This window comes from Spea bombifrons, chromosome 3, assembly GCF_027358695.1.
Source record: "Spea bombifrons isolate aSpeBom1 chromosome 3, aSpeBom1.2.pri, whole genome shotgun sequence".
Lineage (NCBI taxonomy): Eukaryota > Metazoa > Chordata > Amphibia > Anura > Pelobatidae > Spea > Spea bombifrons.
The window spans coordinates 91,796,736-91,819,930 of NC_071089.1; the positions used below are offsets into that span (position 1 = coordinate 91,796,736).

Genomic DNA, 23,195 nt, shown 5'->3' on the forward strand with positions numbered 1-23,195 from the left:
TTGAGGGGAAAATTGTCACATCCATTCTTCAGAGGTCATTGTTGCTCTTTATCCGATGTCTTATAGAAAATAAGCTTTTGCCTTATTCTCTTCATATCATGAAACTACTCCAAAAAGACAAAATAAGAATCTTTAACTATTTATTGATGTATTAGAAAGACAAAAGTGATGGGTCATTAGCGTCACCTATGTATCTCAACAGCATTCAACTGCTTTATGGGGAAAACTAAGTATCCATGTAGCCCCCACAAATGAAGAATGCATATTACGGTTGTAAATATTTTAATATGTATTGTTTACCTGCCTCCCAAAAGTGCAGGTAAATGCTTAGAGTGGCTTTTGATGAATCCTCTTTACACATTCGCACAGAGAAAAATAGTGACTGAGCTATTATATGCATTAACATGCATGTGATGTGCTGACTGTCCCTTTAATACTCATTCCTCTCAATTTCATTGTTAGTAACTGCTGCATAAATGTTTGACCCATATCTGACCATAAATGATCACATTTGAAAGTGGTCACTAGATCAGGTTCAATAAACTTAAGGCACCTAATTATTTTCTGTTTTGTAATTGTAGCCAATTTTCTAGCACGGGCAATACCAATGGACATATAAACTCTCATAGGGACCTTGTCATCTACATGCTTATATATGGCAAGTCTTTTTTGACTTGGAGATCATATTGATACTGCTATGGTTTACTAGTAAAGTTATTTTACAGGTGTATTGATCCATACGAAAAAAAACATGTTTATTAATGTGCTTTATTGTACATTAAATTGAGCAATTATTACACCTCATTTTTATACCTACAACTGCTCAGATAAATGATGAATATTAAACAGGACCATTACAGCCAAACATTAAATTATTACAATATTGTGAATAAATAAAACCTGTCTAGCAGCTAATAAAGAATTAACTCAACAAAAATGATGTTGATTTAAATGAGTCACAATCGTTTTGCTAGTGATGCGCATACATGATTTACCTTCAATTTATGTATTAACTGAATATTCATATACTTTATAAAATAATTATTCTGGTATTCTAATTAAAGTGGCACTGAAATGGCACTGAAACTATTCACTATAAAAAAGCCTTTTCTTTATTGCACTACCTCTGTTTCAACAGGGTCGTCTGGATATAAAAGAAATCCAGTAAATATGCTGTCATCCTCATTACTAACATAAATCCCATTCCAATCCCTTGAAACCTCCATCCAAACCTGGTCCCCTGCATTAAGTTTTAACACCAACATGGCTGATGCCTGGTCTATTTCCTGACCGTACAGGGTTTCGCGGCTTTTAAGCATTTTCCTGTTTTGGGCGACAATACTGATTCGAGCCGGGCGGCCTCGTACTGTCACATGAAATGCAAACACATAAGTTCCAGGTATTGTACAGTTAAACTTTCCTGTCGAAGGGTTATATTCTTCTTGATCATTGTACAATATTTTGTCAAATTTTATAGGCGCGTTTGGAGCTGGGAAAGGCCTTGATAGACCTACAGTGAATGCTGACCTTGCAGGTTTAGGGTAATCTCCTTTAGATCCTTTCGGACCTCTAGAACCCTTTTTTCCTGGTGTTCCCCTAATTCCTTTGCTACCATAGTTTCCCTTTGGCCCAGGTGGACCTATTAATCCTGGAAGCCCCATCTCACCTTTCTCACCTTTCATGCCTAGGTCTCCCTTTTCACCCTTTTCCCCTTCTAAACCATTGATACCATTTAACCCCATATCACCTTTAATACCCTTATCCCCTTTAAATCCCTTTTCACCAATCTCTCCTCTGTCTCCTTTCTCTCCAATATCCCCAGAAATTCCTATCTCCCCAATATCTCCCTTCTCACCTTTGTCTCCCTTTTCTCCATCCACCCCCATAAAACCCTGCTCTCCCTTCTCTCCTCTGTCTCCCTTTGTACCATTTTCACAAACATCTCCCTTGTTTCCTTTTTGTCCTTTAATGCCAGGCAGTCCGATATTTCCTTTTTCACCTTTTGCTCCAGTCTCACCTAAAAAAAAGTTGAAATGCAATAAAACAAACAACTAGCTTAATAAGACAGATGACATATTTGTTTTACTTTATGTAAACTACAGAATGGTTTCACTCTACAGAATATAAGTGGATGTTAATAGAAGTTTGAAGTATACTCATCGACAGACAAGAAAGGCAGAGGACATTGTAAAAAAGATTGATGGTTTGCAGTCATTCAGGACATATTTGCTCACTTTTTCCTATTGACTTTGAGATAATGTGCATATGACTCAAGTAGAAGGAGGGTTTGTTCTAGATAAGAATTAATTTTTTGATAAGCGTTTAAGCTCCTCTGCAACCATTTCAGAAAGTTACTTTTTATAAGCTAGCAGGTGGTTTGATTTCTTAGGCCCTGACACATACTATTATAGTATGTGTGATTAGTTTACATATGAATTATATTATTGATTATTCTATCATTTGTATTCTAATAATTATTAATTATTATTCTACAGAATTATCAAAAACACCGAAAGACACATCATACCCTTTCTTAGCGGAAGGACTCCTTTGGTAGAAAAAGTGTTAAATCAATTCTTTAAACAGCATTTCTTAAGCCGCAGCACATATTTGTTCTAACATCACACAGATGACTTTCGCCGTATGCCTGTCTAGTAAATACAGTTGGTATGTGTGTGACAGAGCTCCATAGGGAACGTTTCTCCTTCAGCAGAATCAATTTGAACAGAGGTCACTGGATCAGAGTTTCATTACAAGAGAGGGAAAATGGGAAACAGACAAACATAATTGGGCATCATTCATTATCATTTACCTGTTTCTCCTGCCTTGCCTGGGATTCCGGGGCTTCCACTAGTTCCTTCCTCACCATGTTCACCCTTCTCTCCTAAATACATTACCAAAAACACATTCATTTTGCAATGAAAGCCATTATTATTAAAATTTGAAACTGGCAAATATAAACACAAATGTGATTGTTATTATTAAAGCATACAAAACAGTTAACATGCCCAACCTCTCCTTCCCCTACGATACAGCATACCAATGTATCAATGCAGCTATCTCTTAAGAAATAGAATATATGTGAATTATTTATAGGATAAAATATGCAATCATTACTAATAATCGTACAGAATGGACCAATGTGCAAATCCTACATTTCTAAATGAAATTATTTAAATGCGAGTTTTTATAGCAATATTTGAAAATCACAATTGAAAGACGTACTGCCGTGTCCAATTGCACTGTTTCTTTTAGGAAAGTACTTTTAGGGGGAAAAAATCATGGTCGCTTTCTAAGCTTTTCTTTTTCAACCTTCAGAACGGTAACGCTAATCATTAAGGTTATTTTTTCAGGCTCATGAAATGTCTGGAACAAAGATTAGACAGACTGATACAGCATTCTGTTACATTTGAGTAGAAGATGTCTTTCGGAAAATAAAATCCCTGGAATTCTTTAGGCGTATTTGTTTTATCAAAGTCATTGATTTATGTTTGCAATTTAATGGTTCGAGACAAAAAAAAATTGCCAGAAGAAACATTTTTTGTGGTAGATTTCCTTGTTCCAATTTTTATTCTTAGAAGAAATTGTTCGTATATTAGGTATATCATATGACATTTTAAAGGGACTTTTAACCGTCCCTGACAGACCCTTGCGTAGAACAATGCATATTAAAGCATTGTTCTATGCAATGGCCTGACAACTCTTGCTACTGGTTGCTTGTTTGAAGCAGTGTCAGGAAAGCGCTTTGATTGAATCAGTAGGGCAAATGTAGGCTCACTTACTGAGCATCTTCTGGATGCAAGGGTGTAACTAGAAACCACCCGGCCCTGGTGTGAAAAATTGCCTTGGGCCCCCCCCAACCTCAACAGCTGGTCTGTGTTATCATTGTCCCCCCCTTCCAACATACAACATATGTAAACACACACAAATTACACACACTCCATCTCACCCCGCTTACACAATTAAACATCCATGCTCATACAAACACACAAGTCCACATCCTTGCTCATGCTCACACACAACTCCACATCCATGCTCATACACACACACATACACATCCATGATCACACGCGGCAACATCCCACTCACCGCTACGGCACACCAGTGTCTGGATGGAAAAAAAACCAGGGGTGGGTAAATAAATATAAAGGATTCTGTAGAATCCCCACAATAATTTTCAAAAGGGACCCAATGCCAATTTAAAAAGACCATACAGCATTAAAATGCATATGATATTTAGAGTGAAATAATGTTTGGCGAGAAATGTGCTTTCCATGTTCATGATTTTGTGAGGGATCCGCATTCAGCTCTAATGAACAAAACAAATGCCAGCTAATGAACTAGATCTGCTTAAATAATTAACATTGTAATCCCACAATTAGTGTGGTTCCCTTTCTTTAATGTACTATACGAGATGATTACCTCGGGAGAAAATTGGCATTCTTTATTATCAGGAGTTATGCAAGTTAAGTAACTTACTTTTTTTAATATTAGAAAAAATGGATTTAGAGTGCAAATTAAAATTAAATTAATCTCCACTCAGGTAAATGAAAGAGAAACCAACGTATATTCTAATATGTTGTGCGCTAAGAGTATGTGCAATGTATTCCAAATCCATACATTTATATATATATATATATATATCTTTTATTATTATTATTTTTAATTCACAAGGCTGCTAAAATGTGAGGCTATTATAAAAATATAATAATTATTATGCAAAATATATAATGCATGTTTCGGATGTGGGATTTTACTTCTTCTTAACCGTTCACATGTCATAGGAAAATGTCATACAAGTTGCTTTCCATACAGCATGCATTGTTAAACTGGTTATTTTAGCTCATGAGAAAACGATCACAAATCAATCAGTGTCTGCTCATCTACATGTGTTCAATAACTTTAAAACATGTAGATAACACACATTCGTATATATTCCTAAGGGGATAACAACAAATGCTGACTTTTTACATTTATATATAGCTTAAAATACAGTAATGACATTTCCATTGCAATTAATGGGGGGTTTCACCTCTTGAAAAATGTATAGTATAATAATTGAATTTTCCTTAAATCAAAACCACTCTAAAGGGTTATTCTCTTGTGCCAACACCTTTGACCTGCTGTGATATTTTTCAGCTATCATCTGCAGGTGAGTATCAATTTCAGAAGATGTTTGAATTAAGAACTCTTTCTTCGGTCATCATTACATACCCTTGTCTCCTTTATATCCTTTTGCTCCTGTATGGCCAATAGGTCCATGTGGTCCAGGAGAACCTATATCTCCAGTATCTCCTTTTGGACCTAAAACAAATCAAAGTTCCAGAAGGCTTCAAAAGCAGTGTATCAAAGGTTGTTTATTCTGTCAAATTCAATACAATTTAGTTTTATCTAATACACGCAATGGCTGTAGAGTCATCCACAATCGAACTTAGAGATTTTTATTGACAGAGAACCGTCACAGACCATATTACTTACACCAAAGGAATCTAATCAATATATTGTGAAAACTACCCACTTGGATACAGAAGGTAGTCACCTTGAAGAAATAGATCTACCTTAGCAACTGGTTATTTATTTAGTTTCCTATTGTGTTTGTAAATTGAACTTACAGCACCTAGGGAAATGACCCTTTCTCACGTAATAATGTATTTAACTATTTAATTTTCTGATCGCCGTACCCAAGCATTTGACAGAAGTTTAATACTAATTTGATAAGCAAAGTCCCGAAGCACCCATTTCAAAGAATACTTTTAGTAGGTAAGACATTTGGTTCAGCTTTTTTCTTGGTACCTCCTTGTATTGTCCATATCATAAATGCATTCGGCCATTATATTATAATATTTAAACTTGCTAGGCTCTGCATTACTGTATTAAAATAAGACCACTTATACCACATATCCAATCAAAATTAGCAAGTTATATGTACTGCAATATATTCCAAATGTGATACATGTTAGTGGAGAAGATATGGTTTGTAGGCTTCCATCTGTAATCCTCTTTAAGAGCTCAGAACTAGCTGTCTATGAAACAAGGAATTAGAATAAAAATGCATGTTTGAAATATCCCCATGATGCCTACATGTTATAAATAAATTCGACTATAAATGTATTCCACTTCCTAAAGTAAACCAATAACAAATGCAGATATAGATTATATGGAACTATTACGTTTTTCATGGAAAATTACCAAAAAATGTCACTGAGTGAATTTCTACTATACAGAGAGAGGGTTAACTTTTATGTCTTTTGTTATTAAGCACACCCATTTCGACTTAGTGGAATTTTCTTGAACAGTCTTACCCTTAACCCTAACCATATGAGTATTATGATTGTACTGCAATGTATTAAATTCTTATATTAGTCTGTGGAGATACAAAAATGGTTCAAGCAAACATATTACTTTCATTTAAACATACAATTAGTTTACCTGGAGGTCCGACATCCCCTGGGTCCCCTTTTGGCCCAGCCATGGGTGTACAGCAATCGCAGCAGTTAAAAAAGAAGTCTGCCGTCTCTAGGGTAAAATTATCAAATGGGAAAAGTGTCGTGGCGGTGCGGAAATCTGCGTTTAAAGTTGCTAGTTCAGTAGTGGTATCACTTGTTTCCACAAAATCTGTAAAAGCTGTCTCCTCTGTTGGTGGAGCAAGCGATGTCTCGAAGCCATTCCCAATCTCCATATTATACGTTTTCTTAGTGTACTTTGATGGCTGAGTGGTTTTTGCTTCCAAGTACACAGTAGCAACAACAGTTATAAAAGTAGCTGTTGGCCAAGATAAAGTTCCCATTTTTGTATCTGTGGAAAAGAGCAGAGAGAAGAAATGCATTATTCATGCTATGCCTCTATATTCCAATGTATTTCATTTTTACAATATGGTATTATGGAAACGAGGTTTAAAACATGCGTACAATATGCACAGCGTTTGCAGCAATCCCTTCTGTGATGCTTAATTTGGCTTTCGGACGAGGCTATTTAGAATTACTGTAAAGCTGGAAATCTATCCAGCACTGTCATTTAACTACTGATTGAAAGACAGTGCTTTAAATCCTCACAAAAGAAATTAAACGAATGTAGATAGTGAGCAAAAACATCTGTACCATGTACAAGCACTACCAGCAAGAATTATAATTCAAAAGGTGTTACTGTACAAGTGTAAGGAATAATGTTACGGCAAGAAAACTGTATTAACACTTCTCAACACCAAGGCGCTGAGCAATGGATTACATTGTGCTGTATTTCAGAGGTGGCACTAGCATTTAAACAGATTAAGTGGCTGCTTAAGACCAAGGGTCCTCCTAAGAGGACGCAGAAGATGAGATTCATTATCAGTTAGGTCACAAACATGGGGTTATATGTGTTACATTTACGGTCTTAGGCACAATTATTTCATCACTTTTAATATAGATTGTGATCCATTAGATTTTCACTTTGGGCTCCTTAAATGCTACAGTCCCTTCTACTGCATGGTCTTCTGAAATTAAATGACTACTCGCCAAAGTGCACGCTAATGTTCTATTTAAAGAGTTTCAATGGGTCATTAAGTAAACCTTGTATCTCTGCGGGATGTACTGTACCCAACAGTATGGGATATCTACATTGAACCACACTTAAACCTCTCAGCTTTTCTGGATGTTAAAAAGTAGTTCAGAGACATATATTTAAGCAGATAATCCCAAAAGATTTTGGAAAGGCAGATGGAAAGAGAGAGCTATGCTGAGAAATAGATTAAGATGTCTATATCATATATATTGTAGTGAAACTAAAAATAAAGATTTAATTCTCATGCATTGCTTCATATTACTCTTCATATGTTTGAGAAAGGCAGATCATTTTCACATGCTAGAAATATGGGAAAAGCCTGATGACCTAAATACATTTGATATTACACATGAATATATCATATTGATGATGTTTCAGTGTGCTCCGATTCACACATCTCCTTCTATCATAGAGAAATAAGGTAGTACACAAAACTTATTTTGCTCGCAGTGTGTTATGCATAATGTCCTTGCGGTTCTATTCTCATTTGGCCCACAAAAGGTTGTCTTAAATTATTCATTTTGTTTTATTGAGAATGGTCAGAACAGAGCATATAATGTGTATTGCACATCCCAGTGTTACAAAAACTTGAAACAATTGTAAGCTTTTTTCCCCCAGAAAGCTAGGGGTATATTACGAATGCTTGGAGAACGTTTCTGAAATATGGTTTCAAGTCCGGTGGGAGTACAAATCATCATTCTATTTCAAATATCAAAATTGAAATGCAGTAGTTTTATATAAGCACTGGGGAGATAAAACGGTACAATTTCTAAAGGGAAATTACAATGAAAGAAAAAAGAACAGCACAGTATTAGATAATGACACTGTCGTACCTCGACTAATGTTGTTAGCATTATTGTTTCAGAGCAATATTATTGTCTGAGCCAATATGTTGTATATGACGTTTCTCTATGTAATGTCTCATGATATTTTCTCCTCTATACTGTATCTATTTTTATTTTTAGTGGGGGGGGGTTGCCTCATTTTATAGTATTATATTACAAGACCAAGACATACATGGAGTGTATGTACTGCAGCTTGTTCTCAGATCTATCCCAGAAATCCCATAATTTGGTGGTTTAGCAGACAAGAAGGAAAATATGGGTTCCCTTCTTGGTGCTTGCTAGTAACACTATGTGTGATGTGTGCTGGCCATACATTCATAATGTCATGATTGATAGATCCATAGTTTAACTATTATTACATAGACTAAATACAATAAATGTATTATAGGCCATATTACATTATAGCTCATAATAAATGATAACTTACACCAAATTGTTTTATTCATGTTACTCATGTTTGCCATTCCCTCTAGATTGTAAACTTGCAAGCAGGCCCCTCTACCTCATGTTTTAGTCTGAACATGTTGGTCTGTTTTTGGCTGTAAACTCTCTTCTTATGTTCTGTACCAAAACACTGCGTAATTTGTTGGAGCTATATAAAAAAATGGTTCTAAATATATTATTGTTATTATTATTGTTAATATTATTAACAGATTATCAAAAAACTATGGAAGAACATACTTCTTTTTGTATTGTCGTAAAGGGGAAGCTTAGTGTAGTGTTTGAATTGAGAAATCACATGACACACAACAATGACAGCCTCCAGGTCTGCAGAAGAGAAGGAAGTCGATTGGAACCAATGGGCTAAAACCATGTTATTTACCAACGTGAATGTACTGTACTTAATGCTTAAGAAGATAAATATTTTTTTTCATGAGCCTTCAGGTTTACGTAAGTAATCTGTATAGGCTGTCTGTGACATGAGGCTTGATTTTTGTCCATTTAATATAATATGAAAGTTATACGTTAAAAGCACGAAAATGTGACCTTTAAACATATTGCATTTTTTTTCATCACGCTTTAACTTTACCAGGACACAATGATTTTCTAAAGTTAACATCGTTTAACAAATTTATAAAAATCAATTAGATGATATTGATGTATTTCTCTTCCTGCATCTGATTTTCGTTCTGGCCATGCATCCATCCTTAGATTCTACTATATAGATACATCATTAAACGTTCTCTCTAGCATTTGATTTATTATGCTTTCATACATCTGGTTCTTAGGTGGATGGTAATGGTGCTTACTCTCTCAGTCATCTGAATCCACCAACCTGTAGAAATTTCTACCTGCCCACTTTGCACATTTGGGTCTCTGGACATGTAGTAGTTCTTTGTCATTTGGACATGTTTACTAGCTAAGGGGCTGCATCACTAAGCTATTTTTGCATTTTTTATTAGAATTTACACCTATATTCATAGATCCCTACCTTTTGATTAATTTGTTAATTTTAAATGTATTTGTGTCTGTGCTAATAGACTGCAACATTAGACGTAATTTATTTTGCATAATATATTATTCTAGTATATATACATCTTTTATCCAGGGACATTGTACACCAATAGATAATTGTTTGTACATATTTAATATTCTATAGTTATCTTGACTCCAGGAGACACCATGGTTTGTTAATATATAATATTACAGATGGAAGTTTGTAATTTTTCTGTACTTACAGCCTTAGTTTTTTGCATTTATAGTATAATAACCAGAAATGTGCAAATGGGCCAACAACGGTTCATTTTTGGCCCATTAATTTTTGAATTTTGGATTCAGACGAAAATCACGGGGCATTTTTAATTCGGGAACAAAATTTGTTGCCCTCATTCACTCTCTCACACACTCATTCACTCTCTCTCACGTTCCCTAAATGTTTCTGTACCTCCTCTGCCAACCACACTTTAGCTTCCCCATCTTCTTGTTCTTCATCTTCTACCTTCTGTCTTTCATATTCGTCAGGAGAGGACATTAGCAAAAGCATCGTGATTTTGGCAGAAGTTCATCTTAGGGCAAAATCACAGCACTTTCGATGTCGTTCTCTCTCCCTATTGGAGGATTAGAGAGGACATCATCGGAAGCGCCACCATTTTGGTGGAAGTTCGCACCAGGTTATGTCTGCGGAAATACAGATGAAGATAGAAGAGAGAAGACATAAGATAAAGGGAGAAAATGAAAGACCAAAGGTAGAAGAAAGAGGATGAACAACAAGAAGATGCGGAAGTGGAAGTTGTTGACAGAAAGGTAGGGGCAAATTTATAGAGAGTGAGAGAGAGTAAGTGTAAATGAGAGGGAATGTGGACACAGACTAATAAATCTTGTTCCCAAATGAAACTCCCCACCCCCGATTTTCATCCGAATCAAATATTTGTTGCCCAAAAACCAATGGGTCAAAAACAAAGCTAAAAATGTCTGAATCATTATTGGTTCATTTGTAAATGTCTAATTAATTTTAAACATTTACTCTTAATTTAGTATTTTGGTAATTCACATAATGTTTTTCATAAACATAATAACCACATTCATGGCAACTTCAGGTCCAAATGTATATATCTCTTTTTACGTATTTTTGCCTGTAATGCAGTTATTTTTGTACAGAGATATCTTATTATCTCACTCTGTTATGTACAAGTTAGCAGTGATCTGTGACATCTGATATCGATCACAGGTTTTCCTATGTTTATGATGATAGCTTCAGTAACAACTCTAATCAATCTTGCCCTTGTACGTGGTCTTACCTTGTCTAATTTTATTGTGATATTTTATTTCTGAATTTGTTTCTGTTTAATGCCTGGCCTTTCTACCTACTAGTTCTAAGTTCTGACCTCTGCGTGTTCCTAGCTTCTGTTTTTAACAAGGCAGCCAGAAAACTACCCAACTTAGACATATGGACTGTAAGCTGTCTCTTTGCGCATGACTATTCTGTTCTGGGTGGAAAGAAAGTTCTCTAAAGTGTGTATCTGCTCTCCCTGAAAAATACTTAAAAACATATGTCAAAATCATTGTGTTTTAAAAACTTGTCTGATCATATCAGTTCTATTTCTACAACATATGGGACGTTATCTGATGGCTTCCCATGTTCTAGAGGAACTGTTACCTAAAATTAACGAATGGATAATCAAAACAGTATATGTTAACATTGTCAAAATGGTTCAGCGGTTCTCAAAGTACCTCTGATAACATTTTTGTAATAATATAGACTTTCTCATGCCCTTAAAAGACATTTAGTTGCAGCACCACTGTCGCTGAATTTGTCTCTTCACCAGAGACTAGAGGACATAAAAGGAAAATTATGTGTGTGGTAAATCTAATGAAATGTCTATCTGCTATATTTCCATTGTTTAAATTGATGACAATAAGAAATTGTTACGTATTGCCAGAATAAAAATGTTTGTTTTTTTTGGGGGGGGGTTGTTCAAACATCTTCATCATCTTCATCAACATACGGAAATAATGGAGGGGAAATAATGGAGGGGCATATAGTCTATATTACATCAGCAAATGTTATAAATGCAGCAAAATAAAATAAAGTTAGACCTAACATGCACAGCTGGATCCATATAGCTGCATTTCAGATTTTTATAGTTAAAAAAAAAACTAGTATCTGTACGATATTAATTCCCTTCCACTGACTTTTCTTTTGAATTCAACTTCCTTTTATTAAAGTACCTCAGTGCGTTAGAACAATCCCAGTCATTGTAAAAGCTTTCCTATGCACACAATTACCAGGGATATGGATGTTGGATCTTAATAGAGTAGAGTATCAGATTAGCGAGAACAAAAAGTTAGACACAGCAGGTGCATTACCTGAACTTGGATTTCTGCCCAAAGCAAATGGAATTTATGCGTCTGCCTATATAATCACAGTTATAGAGAGGTACATGACACTTTTGTTCAGCGTATGGGAATATGGAACAATGATGTAGTCTTTAACATACACTATATACATGTAAGCATTCTTAAGGTGGACAAATATGCATGAACGGGAGCAGTCCTCCCAGTTCTAGAATATTTATAGTATAGGCTGTGCTCGTTGCCATCTCACGTCACTGTGTTTATTATTCTAATTTATAGCATTCTTCAGGGTAAAATCATCGTTTAGGTCTGGTATTGATAAGACGAGTCCTTACTTAGATATATAGATTTATTTACCTCTTCTACTGGAAGTCTATTCCAGGTCAGTACAATACTTCCACCAAAGTAGAATTTAGAGATCATTGATAAAAATGTGCAACAAGAAATGGTACCTTTTCCTTTGAGATGAGCAACCCAAGCATCTAGAAAATGTGAAAATCCTATATTTATTATTATTAATTATTATTATTATTATTATTATTATTATTATTATTATTATATTTTATTTATATAGAACCAAAAATGCATGCAGCGCTTCTTACAATACATATTTTACATTTTTTAAAATAGATGTTTATAATCATACAGTTTTGAAAATATATCTGCTCTTGTTAATTTGGAGAGATAATTATTGAAGGTTAGTTAAATGTTACCATACGTGTCCCATTATGTGGCATTAAGAACATTTTTCCCATCAGCAATGACTTGTGCCTTGCTCCTCACACAAATAGAGGATATGATCAGATAAACACAAATGCTAGACAATAAACACAAATGGAACCTTCATACGAAATTAGAAACGTGCTAAGCAGTTGAGTGGTTAGAGAAGATGCTGAGGTTATATCTACCAACTCAAAAGTAGACCTTGGGATTTTATACTATTGTAACTTAAAACAAACAAAATTAAGACGTATAAAGACAAAGAACCTATAAAGTGTTTCCCTGATAATACTTTTTCCAAGGTAATATGCTTTTTTTAATACACTGGGTTTTTTACATAATATACACAGTTAGCTTTTTTATTTGTTTATTTCACGCTTATTTTATGTTATTTAGTAGTTAGCTTCAGAGAGTTCAATGCTGACCCCGTTTTATTATCCACCATTCTAATGTTCAAGGTCTAACGACACAATTTGTCCTCATTGAACACTTAACTGTGTTGTATGAAAGAGCAGGTATTTTTCAGTTGCACTTGTGCTGGCAGTTGCTTCTTGTATTTCCCAACTATTCTACACAATCTCATTGTTAATCAGTTTACCACAAGTATATTCTTAATGCCTTTGGAATCCATTGTTAAAGAAATTGAATTAAAATACGCTATAAACAAAGTTATTATGGCTTACCTTATATCTTTGCTTTTTACCATGAATAATGTCCTTGACAGTCACATCGGGACTTCCATCATGGTATCCAGCAGGGGGTTATTTCATTGTCCTTCTCCATCGGTTTTAAACCTAATGGAATTCAGATGGTTTGCAGGATAAAATCGCTGATTGGGCCGCTGTTACAAAAGTTAGGAGAATTTAAGTGAAATATGAGGCAATGCAAATTTTTTTGGCTCATGCTTCCAAGAGAACTGGGTTACTTTCTCTTCATCACAGAGACATTGTACAAAAAGAGAACACACGCGGTTTTAAGTTTAATAGACCTGAGAAGGAATGCAATTTACATAATTGGTGTAATGTTAATAGGTCATCTACCTATTTGCTGAATGTTGCGTTCATTTTAACATTCTATAAAATAACATAATCCATTGTAAATATTATTGTACTCATGGTATATATGTTGAGATGAATTCAGATTTAATAGTAATTAAAGATAAGCCAAGATGACTATATCTGAGAAATAATTTAGTTAATAGCATAGCGTTTCCTGTTTAAAGGGTCATTTTACAGTGCTTTAATTGCATTCTTCAGAAACAAAAAATAACTACAATAAAACACAGTTACCTGAAGCCCTGCATCTGCAGTTGATGATCCTCCTCTGGTTTGTGGTCTCACAATTCTTGCTCATTGAAGCAGCCAATAAGTGTTGAATGTTTAAGAAAGTTTTATGTATTGTGTATAATATGCATAGGGATGGCTCTAGGCTTTTAAGGGTCCAAACAAATAATAAATTATGTTGTCTTATGTATTACTTTATTATTGTTATATAACATTGTGATTAATCTGTGTCGTACTCGCATAGGTCTCTGCTCTTTCCCCGTGGTCTGTCGGCTGACATATTGGCATATTTTTTTGTCAGGATATCCAGTTGCACCACCTATAGATATGTGTCAAATTCAGACGGCAACATTGTATAAAAAGAATGAAAGAACGTCAGACTCTTTTTTTTCTGTATAAAATACTCTCTTTATTTCAATTGGTGTTTTATAAAGGAAGAAGTGTGACTGTTATTTGTGCGTGGTAACTGACCAATGTACACCATTTGATGCAAGGTTGTGTAATATTTATTTCATAATACATTACACATTGTCCGTTTGTAGGCTGTGAGGGATCTGGGGAAGGCTAAGGCAGGTGATACAGATGCACGGCCCCCACAGTCATAGGGCAACAGCAGCGACCAGGGCCAGTCCTTGACCAAGAATATTCTCTTTTGCCCCCTTATTTATGCATAAATGGCAATATTTTTAAAGCAGTGAAAAAGCTATACTGAGTAGGGTGCAGAGCAATTATTTCTTATGCAGGGGCAGCTGAGCCAGGTACACATGGTGTATCACACCCAGGCACAGGAAATAATTGCTCTGCTCTATACAGCTTCTTCACTGCTCAGTGCTCTGCTCCCTGCATGTCTTTCTGTCTACCACCTTTCACACACATCATCTTTGCCATTTCTCCCTCTCCTTTCCTGTTTTCTTGAATTCTGCGGTAGGAAGCTAGATCTGTTCCAACGCTCCATCTTGGTGTACGCAGCTTCAGTCATATCCTGGCTGTCTACATCAATCGTACACAGTCAGAGGGAGCACTGAAGCGGAGGTCTGGATGAATGGCGTTTTGGGCCGGTTAAAGGGAGATCCATGATGCTACTCCAGCGACGTGTGCCCACTGATTATGCGTTAGTATTTTATTTTCCGTGTGTATGCTGTTTGCCTGTGTGTGTGTTCCTATATAGTGTTAGATTATGTGTACTAGTGTGTGGTGTTAGAGTGAGTGTGTGTGTCATCATATGTTGTTAATGATCCTTTTTATGCAGTTGCATTATTCCCCAAAGCCTGTCGAAAGAGCTCAGCTTGCAGCACGTGTTTTCAACTGAACACATCTCCTGCGTGTCACTGCGCACATGCACGATATTCACTGGCAGCTAGATCCAGCACTGGCTTTTGTGAAAAAGTTGTTGTACTATAGCGGGGATAGTGCTGAAGCTTCCCCTAAAGATTTTTTTTCATATTAAAGAACTTAATATCTATTCTTTGTTGACGAGGCTACATTGCTGTAGTTAAACTGTTCCTTTAGGTATAGCAGTATAGGTAATTATAGTATTTTATAGATATGAATTGTGCTTTTGTGTAGTCTGCATTGCCAGAAGCTGGATCTTATAAAAATAACTCTACTATTTCTGCAGAGAATCCGGCTATCCATGGATACATTTTGTTAATTATTCGTGCAACTTGAATTTCTAAATGATTGTTACATCTGACAGAGTAGCAGTAACATACAGTATATGTTTCTGGTGAAATGCAGTGTTCAAGTCATTGTTCTAACAAAATCTCAAGTAGTTCCAATGGAAACATCTGGATTTTCATGTATGCTGTGTAATTCCTAAGATTGTTAAAAAGACACGCTTTTGTCTTCCCAAATTGATTTATCTAAAACAATTTAATACTGCACAATGAAAGTTCTAAATAGTTCTGGACATTGGAGTTTTCTATTTTTCCAAAGTCTTGCAGAAGAAACTCACTGTGGTTGTGGCTTCATAATGCATAGTTAATGGGATAAAATTACATTTCTAAACTCACCAAAATTCACCTACAGCTCACTAGTTGATAAGTAAACAACATTATCTTCTGAGATTAACTTCATTAGTCAATGCTTCTATTACATAAAGCATGTGCCACTGTGTATATTGCCTAGATAGATCTAATGAAAGCATAATTAAAATGCAGGGTATTATATTAACTGATTACTTAATTGTGAAAGAAGCAAACATTGGCAATTCACACTTAATTCAACTCCTTAGCTTCATGCATTTACAAGCATTACAAATATTGTTCATACTAACATTTTATGACTCAATACACTTTTAGCATTTTCTATTTGTTTTGTACTTTGAGCTGAATTTACAGATTGCAGACACATAATAAATGCATTCTCAACAAACAATCCTGGCCCATCTCAGAAGGGAACTCAGTGAGATCTCATGCTTCATCAGGTCCCAAAAGACCTTTACTAAAGCTTATTATGAGATACCAAAAGATGGCTTTTGCTGCGTTATGGAACATGGCCAAAAATGTATTGTTAATCTTCCTTTATAGATCTTTTTGGAACGCTATAGGACTTTGGGGTACTCAGATATTACGACAACTCTACTAAATATACAAAATATATACAATCTGCAATAAAGAATATACAGATTTCCTTCTTGAAATATATAATACTATTAATATTCTTTTATAATATTAACAGATATGTTTTGCCACTTTGATAAACTATTAAAACAGTTAAAAAATCCTGTAAGATTAGAATGCTTTAAAAAAAAAAAAAGGCATGTTAATAGTTTATTTTTACCATTTAAGTGAGTGAACAGACAAGAAATTTAAGTCAAATCAATAACTGGTGCAACCACCCTTTGACATCAAAACAGCATCATTTTTTCTAGGTACAGTACACAAAGTAGGGGATTTTTTTAGGCATACAGTTAGGTGTTTGGTTAAACAATTATACCAAAAAGGTGCTAATAACCATAAATTTCATATGTAGGTTGAAACATCTGTGTAGGAGGAATAAAACTGGGAGAGGAACACCCAAACTCACTAACAAGGTGAGGTTGCTGAAGACAGTTTAATGTCAAAAGTCATGCACCATGGTAAGACTGAGGTAAAACATAAGGTCGTTTATGTCAGCAAGCATCAGCAAGGTCTCTCCTAGACAGAAATCTTCTGTTTCCAAATGTTCTGTCTAAGCTCTTTTGAAGAAGCACAAAAAGGGCAGTGTGGAGGACCATAGATGCAGTGGTCAGCCAAGGAAACTTGTGCAACAGATGAAAGACACATCATGGTTGCTTTTCTTTTGCAGTCAGCAGATTTCCAGCAGTGCCATTGGCTCAGCATTGGCAAATAAACAGCGAGACCCTGATTAACCCATCTAGTGCCCTGAGAAGTCTGGTCAGAAGTGGTCTTCATAGAAGACTTGCGACCAAAAAGCCATAATTCCAATGTGCAAATAAGGCCATGTGACTCAACGATTTGCCAAAACACAGGAACTGAAGTGTAGAAAAATGCCAGCAGGTGCTCAAATACTTATCCATCATGAAATAGTCAAATACTTATCCATCATGCAATACCATCAGGGAGGCATCTGATTGCCAACAAATTAATTCTGTGGCATGATCCCAAACATACAGCCAAGGTCCTTAAGTTGTGACTATCTTCAGCGTGCAGTAGAACAAGGAGTCCTGGAAGTGGTGGTATGGCCCCCACAGAGCCCTGATCTCAAAATCACAGAGTCCACCTGGGACTACATGAAGCCAGAGAAGTAACTGAGGCTGCCTATAGGCATAGAAGAAGTATGGTTAGTTCACCAAGATGTTTGGAACAACCTACCTGTGCAAGTGTACCCACAAGAATTGATGTTATTTTGAAGGCAAAGGGTGATCACACCAAATACTGATTTGATTTAGATTTTTCTTTTGTTTACTCACTTTGCATTTTGCTAAATATTAAAAAATTAACTATAAGCATGTCTGGTTTTAAAGCATTCTTGCTTAACAGTATTTTTTCACACCTGCCTAAAACTTTTGCACAGTACTGTAAACATTTTCAGTAATATGTATCTACATATATATCAATATATATATCAAAAGTCATACAAATGGGAAAAAAAGTGCAGGTTGCTGAATTAAAATGAGTAAGGTGCTATGCAAGCAAATAATTCAGCAGTTCTGATGAGAAGAAATACTCATTAGTCAGCCAAACAAAGCACAGTCCAACTGAATACCTCGTTGTTTTAAAAATATGGATCTCTGACATATGCAAATTCAAACAGCTAAGCTAGTATTTATTCACTTTTTTTAAATAAAAAGAATCAAATGTACTGTGTAACCATCCCGCAGTGTTGTCTATTTACTGATTGTGAAATGATCAGCAGAATACAGTTCACCGGCCACAGCGTTTGCAAAGCAGCATGTATCATATCTATTCAGCGTACTGCTGATTGTCAAGAGCTGAGCTGACATTTCAAAACAGCACATATCCTAAGAGTGATTCATACAGGCACTGTAGGAGAACTGCAAAATGCAAAGGTGTGAAATGACAGAAATACAACTGTCCCGTATGTACTCATTATGCACTCTTTTTAACAAAAATAAACCTTTGCCATTTTGGGTTTTAAAATGGTTCTAAACTAAGGAATCAAATGCAAACACTATTAGATATCTGTGTTTATATGTTAGATGTTAGACAGAAGGACAACCATATGGAATAATATATATATTTTATTGATTTCACTATAGTTGGTTTACAAATATATCCATCAATATATTATCAATCCATCAGTACATTTCACTAAGAGTCAGGATGACTAATTATTTTTATAGTATAAAAAGACAATTCACGTATTCTCATCAGGATGCATTAGGTCTTATTATGCATATGACATCATGGATTAAGCAGGGGACCTGAGCCTACACAGTGTTTTGGAATCTATCACTTTTTAAAGGTTATCTGAAAAACACAATTTAATCATAAGATCGGTTCTAAATAATGTATGTAGAAATCTAAACATTTATATCTTGTGATGTATACATTTACATATATTTGTTGTATGCTGTGCAACTGACGTCAAGCTATCTAAAAAATGCTTATTTTGCACATCAAAGACAGGAATAAGTAAAAAATATTTTATTCTTTCAAATATTCACCTAATCTCTCCACACATTAACACGTAAAATTTATTTTTCTAATTCTGCATTTCAACCCTGGAGAGCCGCATGGTTGTATATTCATATTAGTGTATCTCAATATTGTACATAATTTGTACTTTGAAAGTCTGGATGTGTGTATGGGGGGGTTAAGGTCATATCTTCAGCTGAGACATCCAACGTGGTAGAAAACATCTTTAAAAAACAGTCAACGCAAAAATGGCATGCTGGGTTCTATATGGTCTCTAGTTACCATTCTAGGCTGAAAGAAAACATTTATAATATTTACTTATTATATACACACTTATAAAACCCTTTTGTCGAATGAGGAGGATTCATTTCATGGAAAAATATCATGATCATCAAAACACTGCATATACTTTAGGAAATTATTTGCAAATTGCTGAAATAATTTTCTTTCCTCTATTTTCATCCTTTGTTTAAAGGCCTTGAGGTCCTACAGAGAAGCTTAGGCATAGATAGAAAAAGCTAATTTAAGATTTCTTTTTAGGGTCCTAGGGGAAATGCTACCATTATAAATGAGACTTTGATATAGGTAATGTATTTAATGTACTACTAGTCTTCTATAGGATACAGTAAAAATCCTAAGAATACAGAATCTGTGTTATCATCAGGAATCAAGATATTTCGTATGCCACTTAAAACTTGAATCCAAACTTCATCATCTTCATGTAGATGAAGTAGTAGAGAGCCGGATGTTTGGCAGACACCTTGCTCATATGGCCTAGCCTGTGTCTGCAATGCTTTTTGACCATTAAGAAACAGACCAACACTAATGGACTGGCTATGTAATATACTTAACTGGTATTTGAAGAAGTAGATACCGTCAATACTGGCAACAAATATACCAGAATTTACATTGTACACATTATTTTCGTTAACATAAATCTTGTCAAATATCAAAGGTCCTACTGAATTTAAAGCATTCTTTCTCCATTTTAAGCCTACTGAGAATGCAGTGTTTTCATGCTCTGTGTGTCCTCCTCTCTGTCCTTTTTCTCCCTTTCTTCCAGGTATCCCTGGTGGTCCTTGGATTCCTGGTGGCCCCATGTTTCCTGGAAATCCTCGATCCCCTTTTGGTCCACTTGGACCACGAAGTCCCATTAATCCTGTATGTCCCTTTTCACCAGTGTTTCCTTTCAAGCCTTCTGAACCCTGAGAACCTTTTTCCCCAGGGTTCCCCTTGGATCCAATCTCTCCTTTCAAGCCTGGTTCACCTTTCATGCCTTTTAGCCCTTGGATACCATCAATACCAGGAGGACCTCTGGTTCCCTTTCCACCTTTTTCACAAAGGGAACACAGGTCCCCTGGCTCACCTTTTGGCCCAACGAGGCCTGCCCTTCCTGGTTCACCTGTGTTACCTTTGTCTCCTTTGGTACCTTCGAGTCCAGGACTTCCTTTGGCTCCTTTGAATCCCTGAGGTCCTCTACCACCAGTAATTCCAAGCTCACCTACAATACCAGAAAATGGATAGATTTTGTGCTAGTTTTATGAAAATATTTTTGTCTCTATGTTTATTAAGATACAAAGTAATATTAAAGTACTGAAAAAAATGGTATTATTCTGTGTAAGCGGCCACTAGTTTGACATTATAAGACATTGTGCAATGTTACACATTTTAATCTCTATTTCTGTTTTTACAGAAATTACAGATGTTCTTACCAGACCAGACAAGAATCGTTATTTAGCATTAATCTTTATTTAAATAAATGTACGCTCATGAAAAAATATTCATTAACAAAGCATTTTAATGTTACATCCTGTATTTACGTAAAGACGGTGCAACTTCCTAAGCAATATTCCCAATTCATTAACGGAGTCTGAATAAACCACATTTTATTTTATTTGTAAAATATCCCTCGCCTCCTAGTTCCTATTTTTCCATATCATGTAAACTTGTATGATGTGCTTTGTACAGCGTTTTGACATAGCTTTGATATTAATAAAGTCACTAAATATATATATAATATTATATATATATATATATATATATATATATATATATAATAACATATATATAACATGTTTATGTATCTAGGTTATATATATATATATATATATATATATATGATTGAGGAGCACACATTACAAGGAACAACAAACCTATCTGCAATAGGTAGACTCAGAGACTTAGAGTAACTGACATTTTAGATACTGTCTCTGTATTCTGCATTTTTATCATTGTACAAAGCAAGCATCACATCCATTCTAACAGCAAGTCTGGGCAGCTTTTAAACTTTGTTAGATAATATGACCCCGACAGCCTCACCTTGTTTTCCCACCTGATCAAATGACTGTGACATACTGTAAGTCTTATCTGTTTACAAATTAACGGAGGATGATATCCAATATATTCATGGATAGCATTACCTGGATCCCCCTTTTCACCTCTGTTTCCCTTTTGTCCTGTGGGTCCTGGAATAGTACAGAAGCATTCTTTTCCTGTCGTGTTGTTCTCTGTAGGTATTTCCAAAAAAGGACCAAACTGATCCTCATACGGAAGGGTATTGTCTACCTGTAGTAATGGGGTTAAAGTAACATTGTTTTTATTCTCTTTGGAGGCACTATCTAGTACAGTCAAGGCATTGTCATTGTTGGTAAAGTTGGACACGTCTAAACTAACTGATTGCCTGGGATCAATACTGGTTGGAGTTAGCGCTTGAAGTATAATATTATTTTCTGCTCCATCTGTCACGTTGTTTAAAGCAGGGGTTACTGTAGATGTTACAGAAGACTGAGGACTTTCTTGAGTCCCACCATCTGTGACTGTATCAGTTTCAGTTGTCCCAAGATCAAAAAGAACACTGAGTGTTTGTTTGGTTTCCTCAGTCCCCACACCATTCAGTGTATCCATTGGAAATAGAGGACTGGAAGTTAGTCTCAAGAGAGCAGTTGTTTTTAGTATACCCCACAAGCTGCATAGCAATAATTGTATTAACAGTCTTGATATCATATCTGAAATTTAGAAAAGAGAAATATTTGGTTACATAGAAAATCAAACAACACAAAACATATAAATGAAAACATACTAGGTTTAGTTTGTAAAAAAAGTTAAAATTCATGTAAAATCTGTATATGTATGCAATATTTATTAGGTTGGTAAAACACTAATATCAGTGTCCTGTACATGCATATACACAAATCTGGAAGATATGCTACATTGGTATACTGAATAAACACTCTAGCATAGTGCTGGTAATACAGATGACTAAATCATATAATTAATCTGGTATACAATTTAAAATATACACATATTTAAGTGTACATAATAACTGAATTTTTAATCAGTTAATACATATTTAATAGGATGCAATTTAAAAAATTTTTTGCTTTTTTGTGCTAATTTTCTAATACTGTTTTTAACAAACATTATAATTTACCTGCAAGAAAGAAAGTAGGAGACCTTCTGATACAACTTTCTCCATTGTAAGAATGTACATTGGATTGAGAGGCATTAAATACGAAATTATGAACAAAGCCCATTTTGTATTCTGTCATCACACTCGTACCCCTTCTACCTGCTTCAAATAAATGTAATAATAATACTTAAGGAAACCGCTCATGTATGTATATATAGTAGTAATGTAACCCATGCACTGGCTCCTGCTTGGTATTCTGATCTGTAATTATCCTTGATATTATAGAACTATTAATACTCTTCCATTAGTACTGAAAGTGTTCCTTGTTATGCTCAAAAAAAGCATATAATTTTCCCGGAAACTGTAAAAGCAATCTGCAAGCTCTTGGTTATATATTCATATTAAATACCTAATGTTTTCCTGCCTTTCACATTGTGAAAGTATATATTTATCTCCCTGTAATGGGTCAGTTCAAAGTAATTCATATCTGGAGCTGGAAGAG

General features: G+C 35.2%; 2 protein-coding genes across 2 annotated transcripts; both read right to left on the reverse strand.

The window, feature by feature from the left end:
* Window positions 1–752: 752 nt before the first annotated feature.
* OTOL1 (otolin 1) lies at window positions 753–13,781 on the reverse strand. Its single transcript, XM_053460960.1, has 5 exons — window positions 13,583–13,781; window positions 6,430–6,795; window positions 5,215–5,304; window positions 2,813–2,884; window positions 753–2,017 (listed from the first exon to the last, which is right to left on the reverse strand). The coding sequence occupies exons 2-5, from the start codon at window positions 6,785–6,787 to the stop codon at window positions 1,113–1,115; spliced, it is 1,425 nt and encodes a 474-aa protein (XP_053316935.1). The 5' UTR covers window positions 6,788–6,795; window positions 13,583–13,781; the 3' UTR covers window positions 753–1,112.
* Window positions 13,782–18,869: 5,088 nt separating this feature from the next.
* On the reverse strand, window positions 18,870–22,759 carry LOC128483507 (complement C1q tumor necrosis factor-related protein 2-like). The gene is made up of 3 exons (XM_053459721.1): window positions 22,715–22,759; window positions 21,705–22,289; window positions 18,870–20,785 (listed from the first exon to the last, which is right to left on the reverse strand). Exons 2-3 carry the CDS (start codon window positions 22,285–22,287, stop codon window positions 19,890–19,892), a joined length of 1,479 nt encoding a protein of 492 aa, XP_053315696.1. The 5' UTR covers window positions 22,288–22,289; window positions 22,715–22,759; the 3' UTR covers window positions 18,870–19,889.
* Window positions 22,760–23,195: the final 436 nt, after the last annotated feature.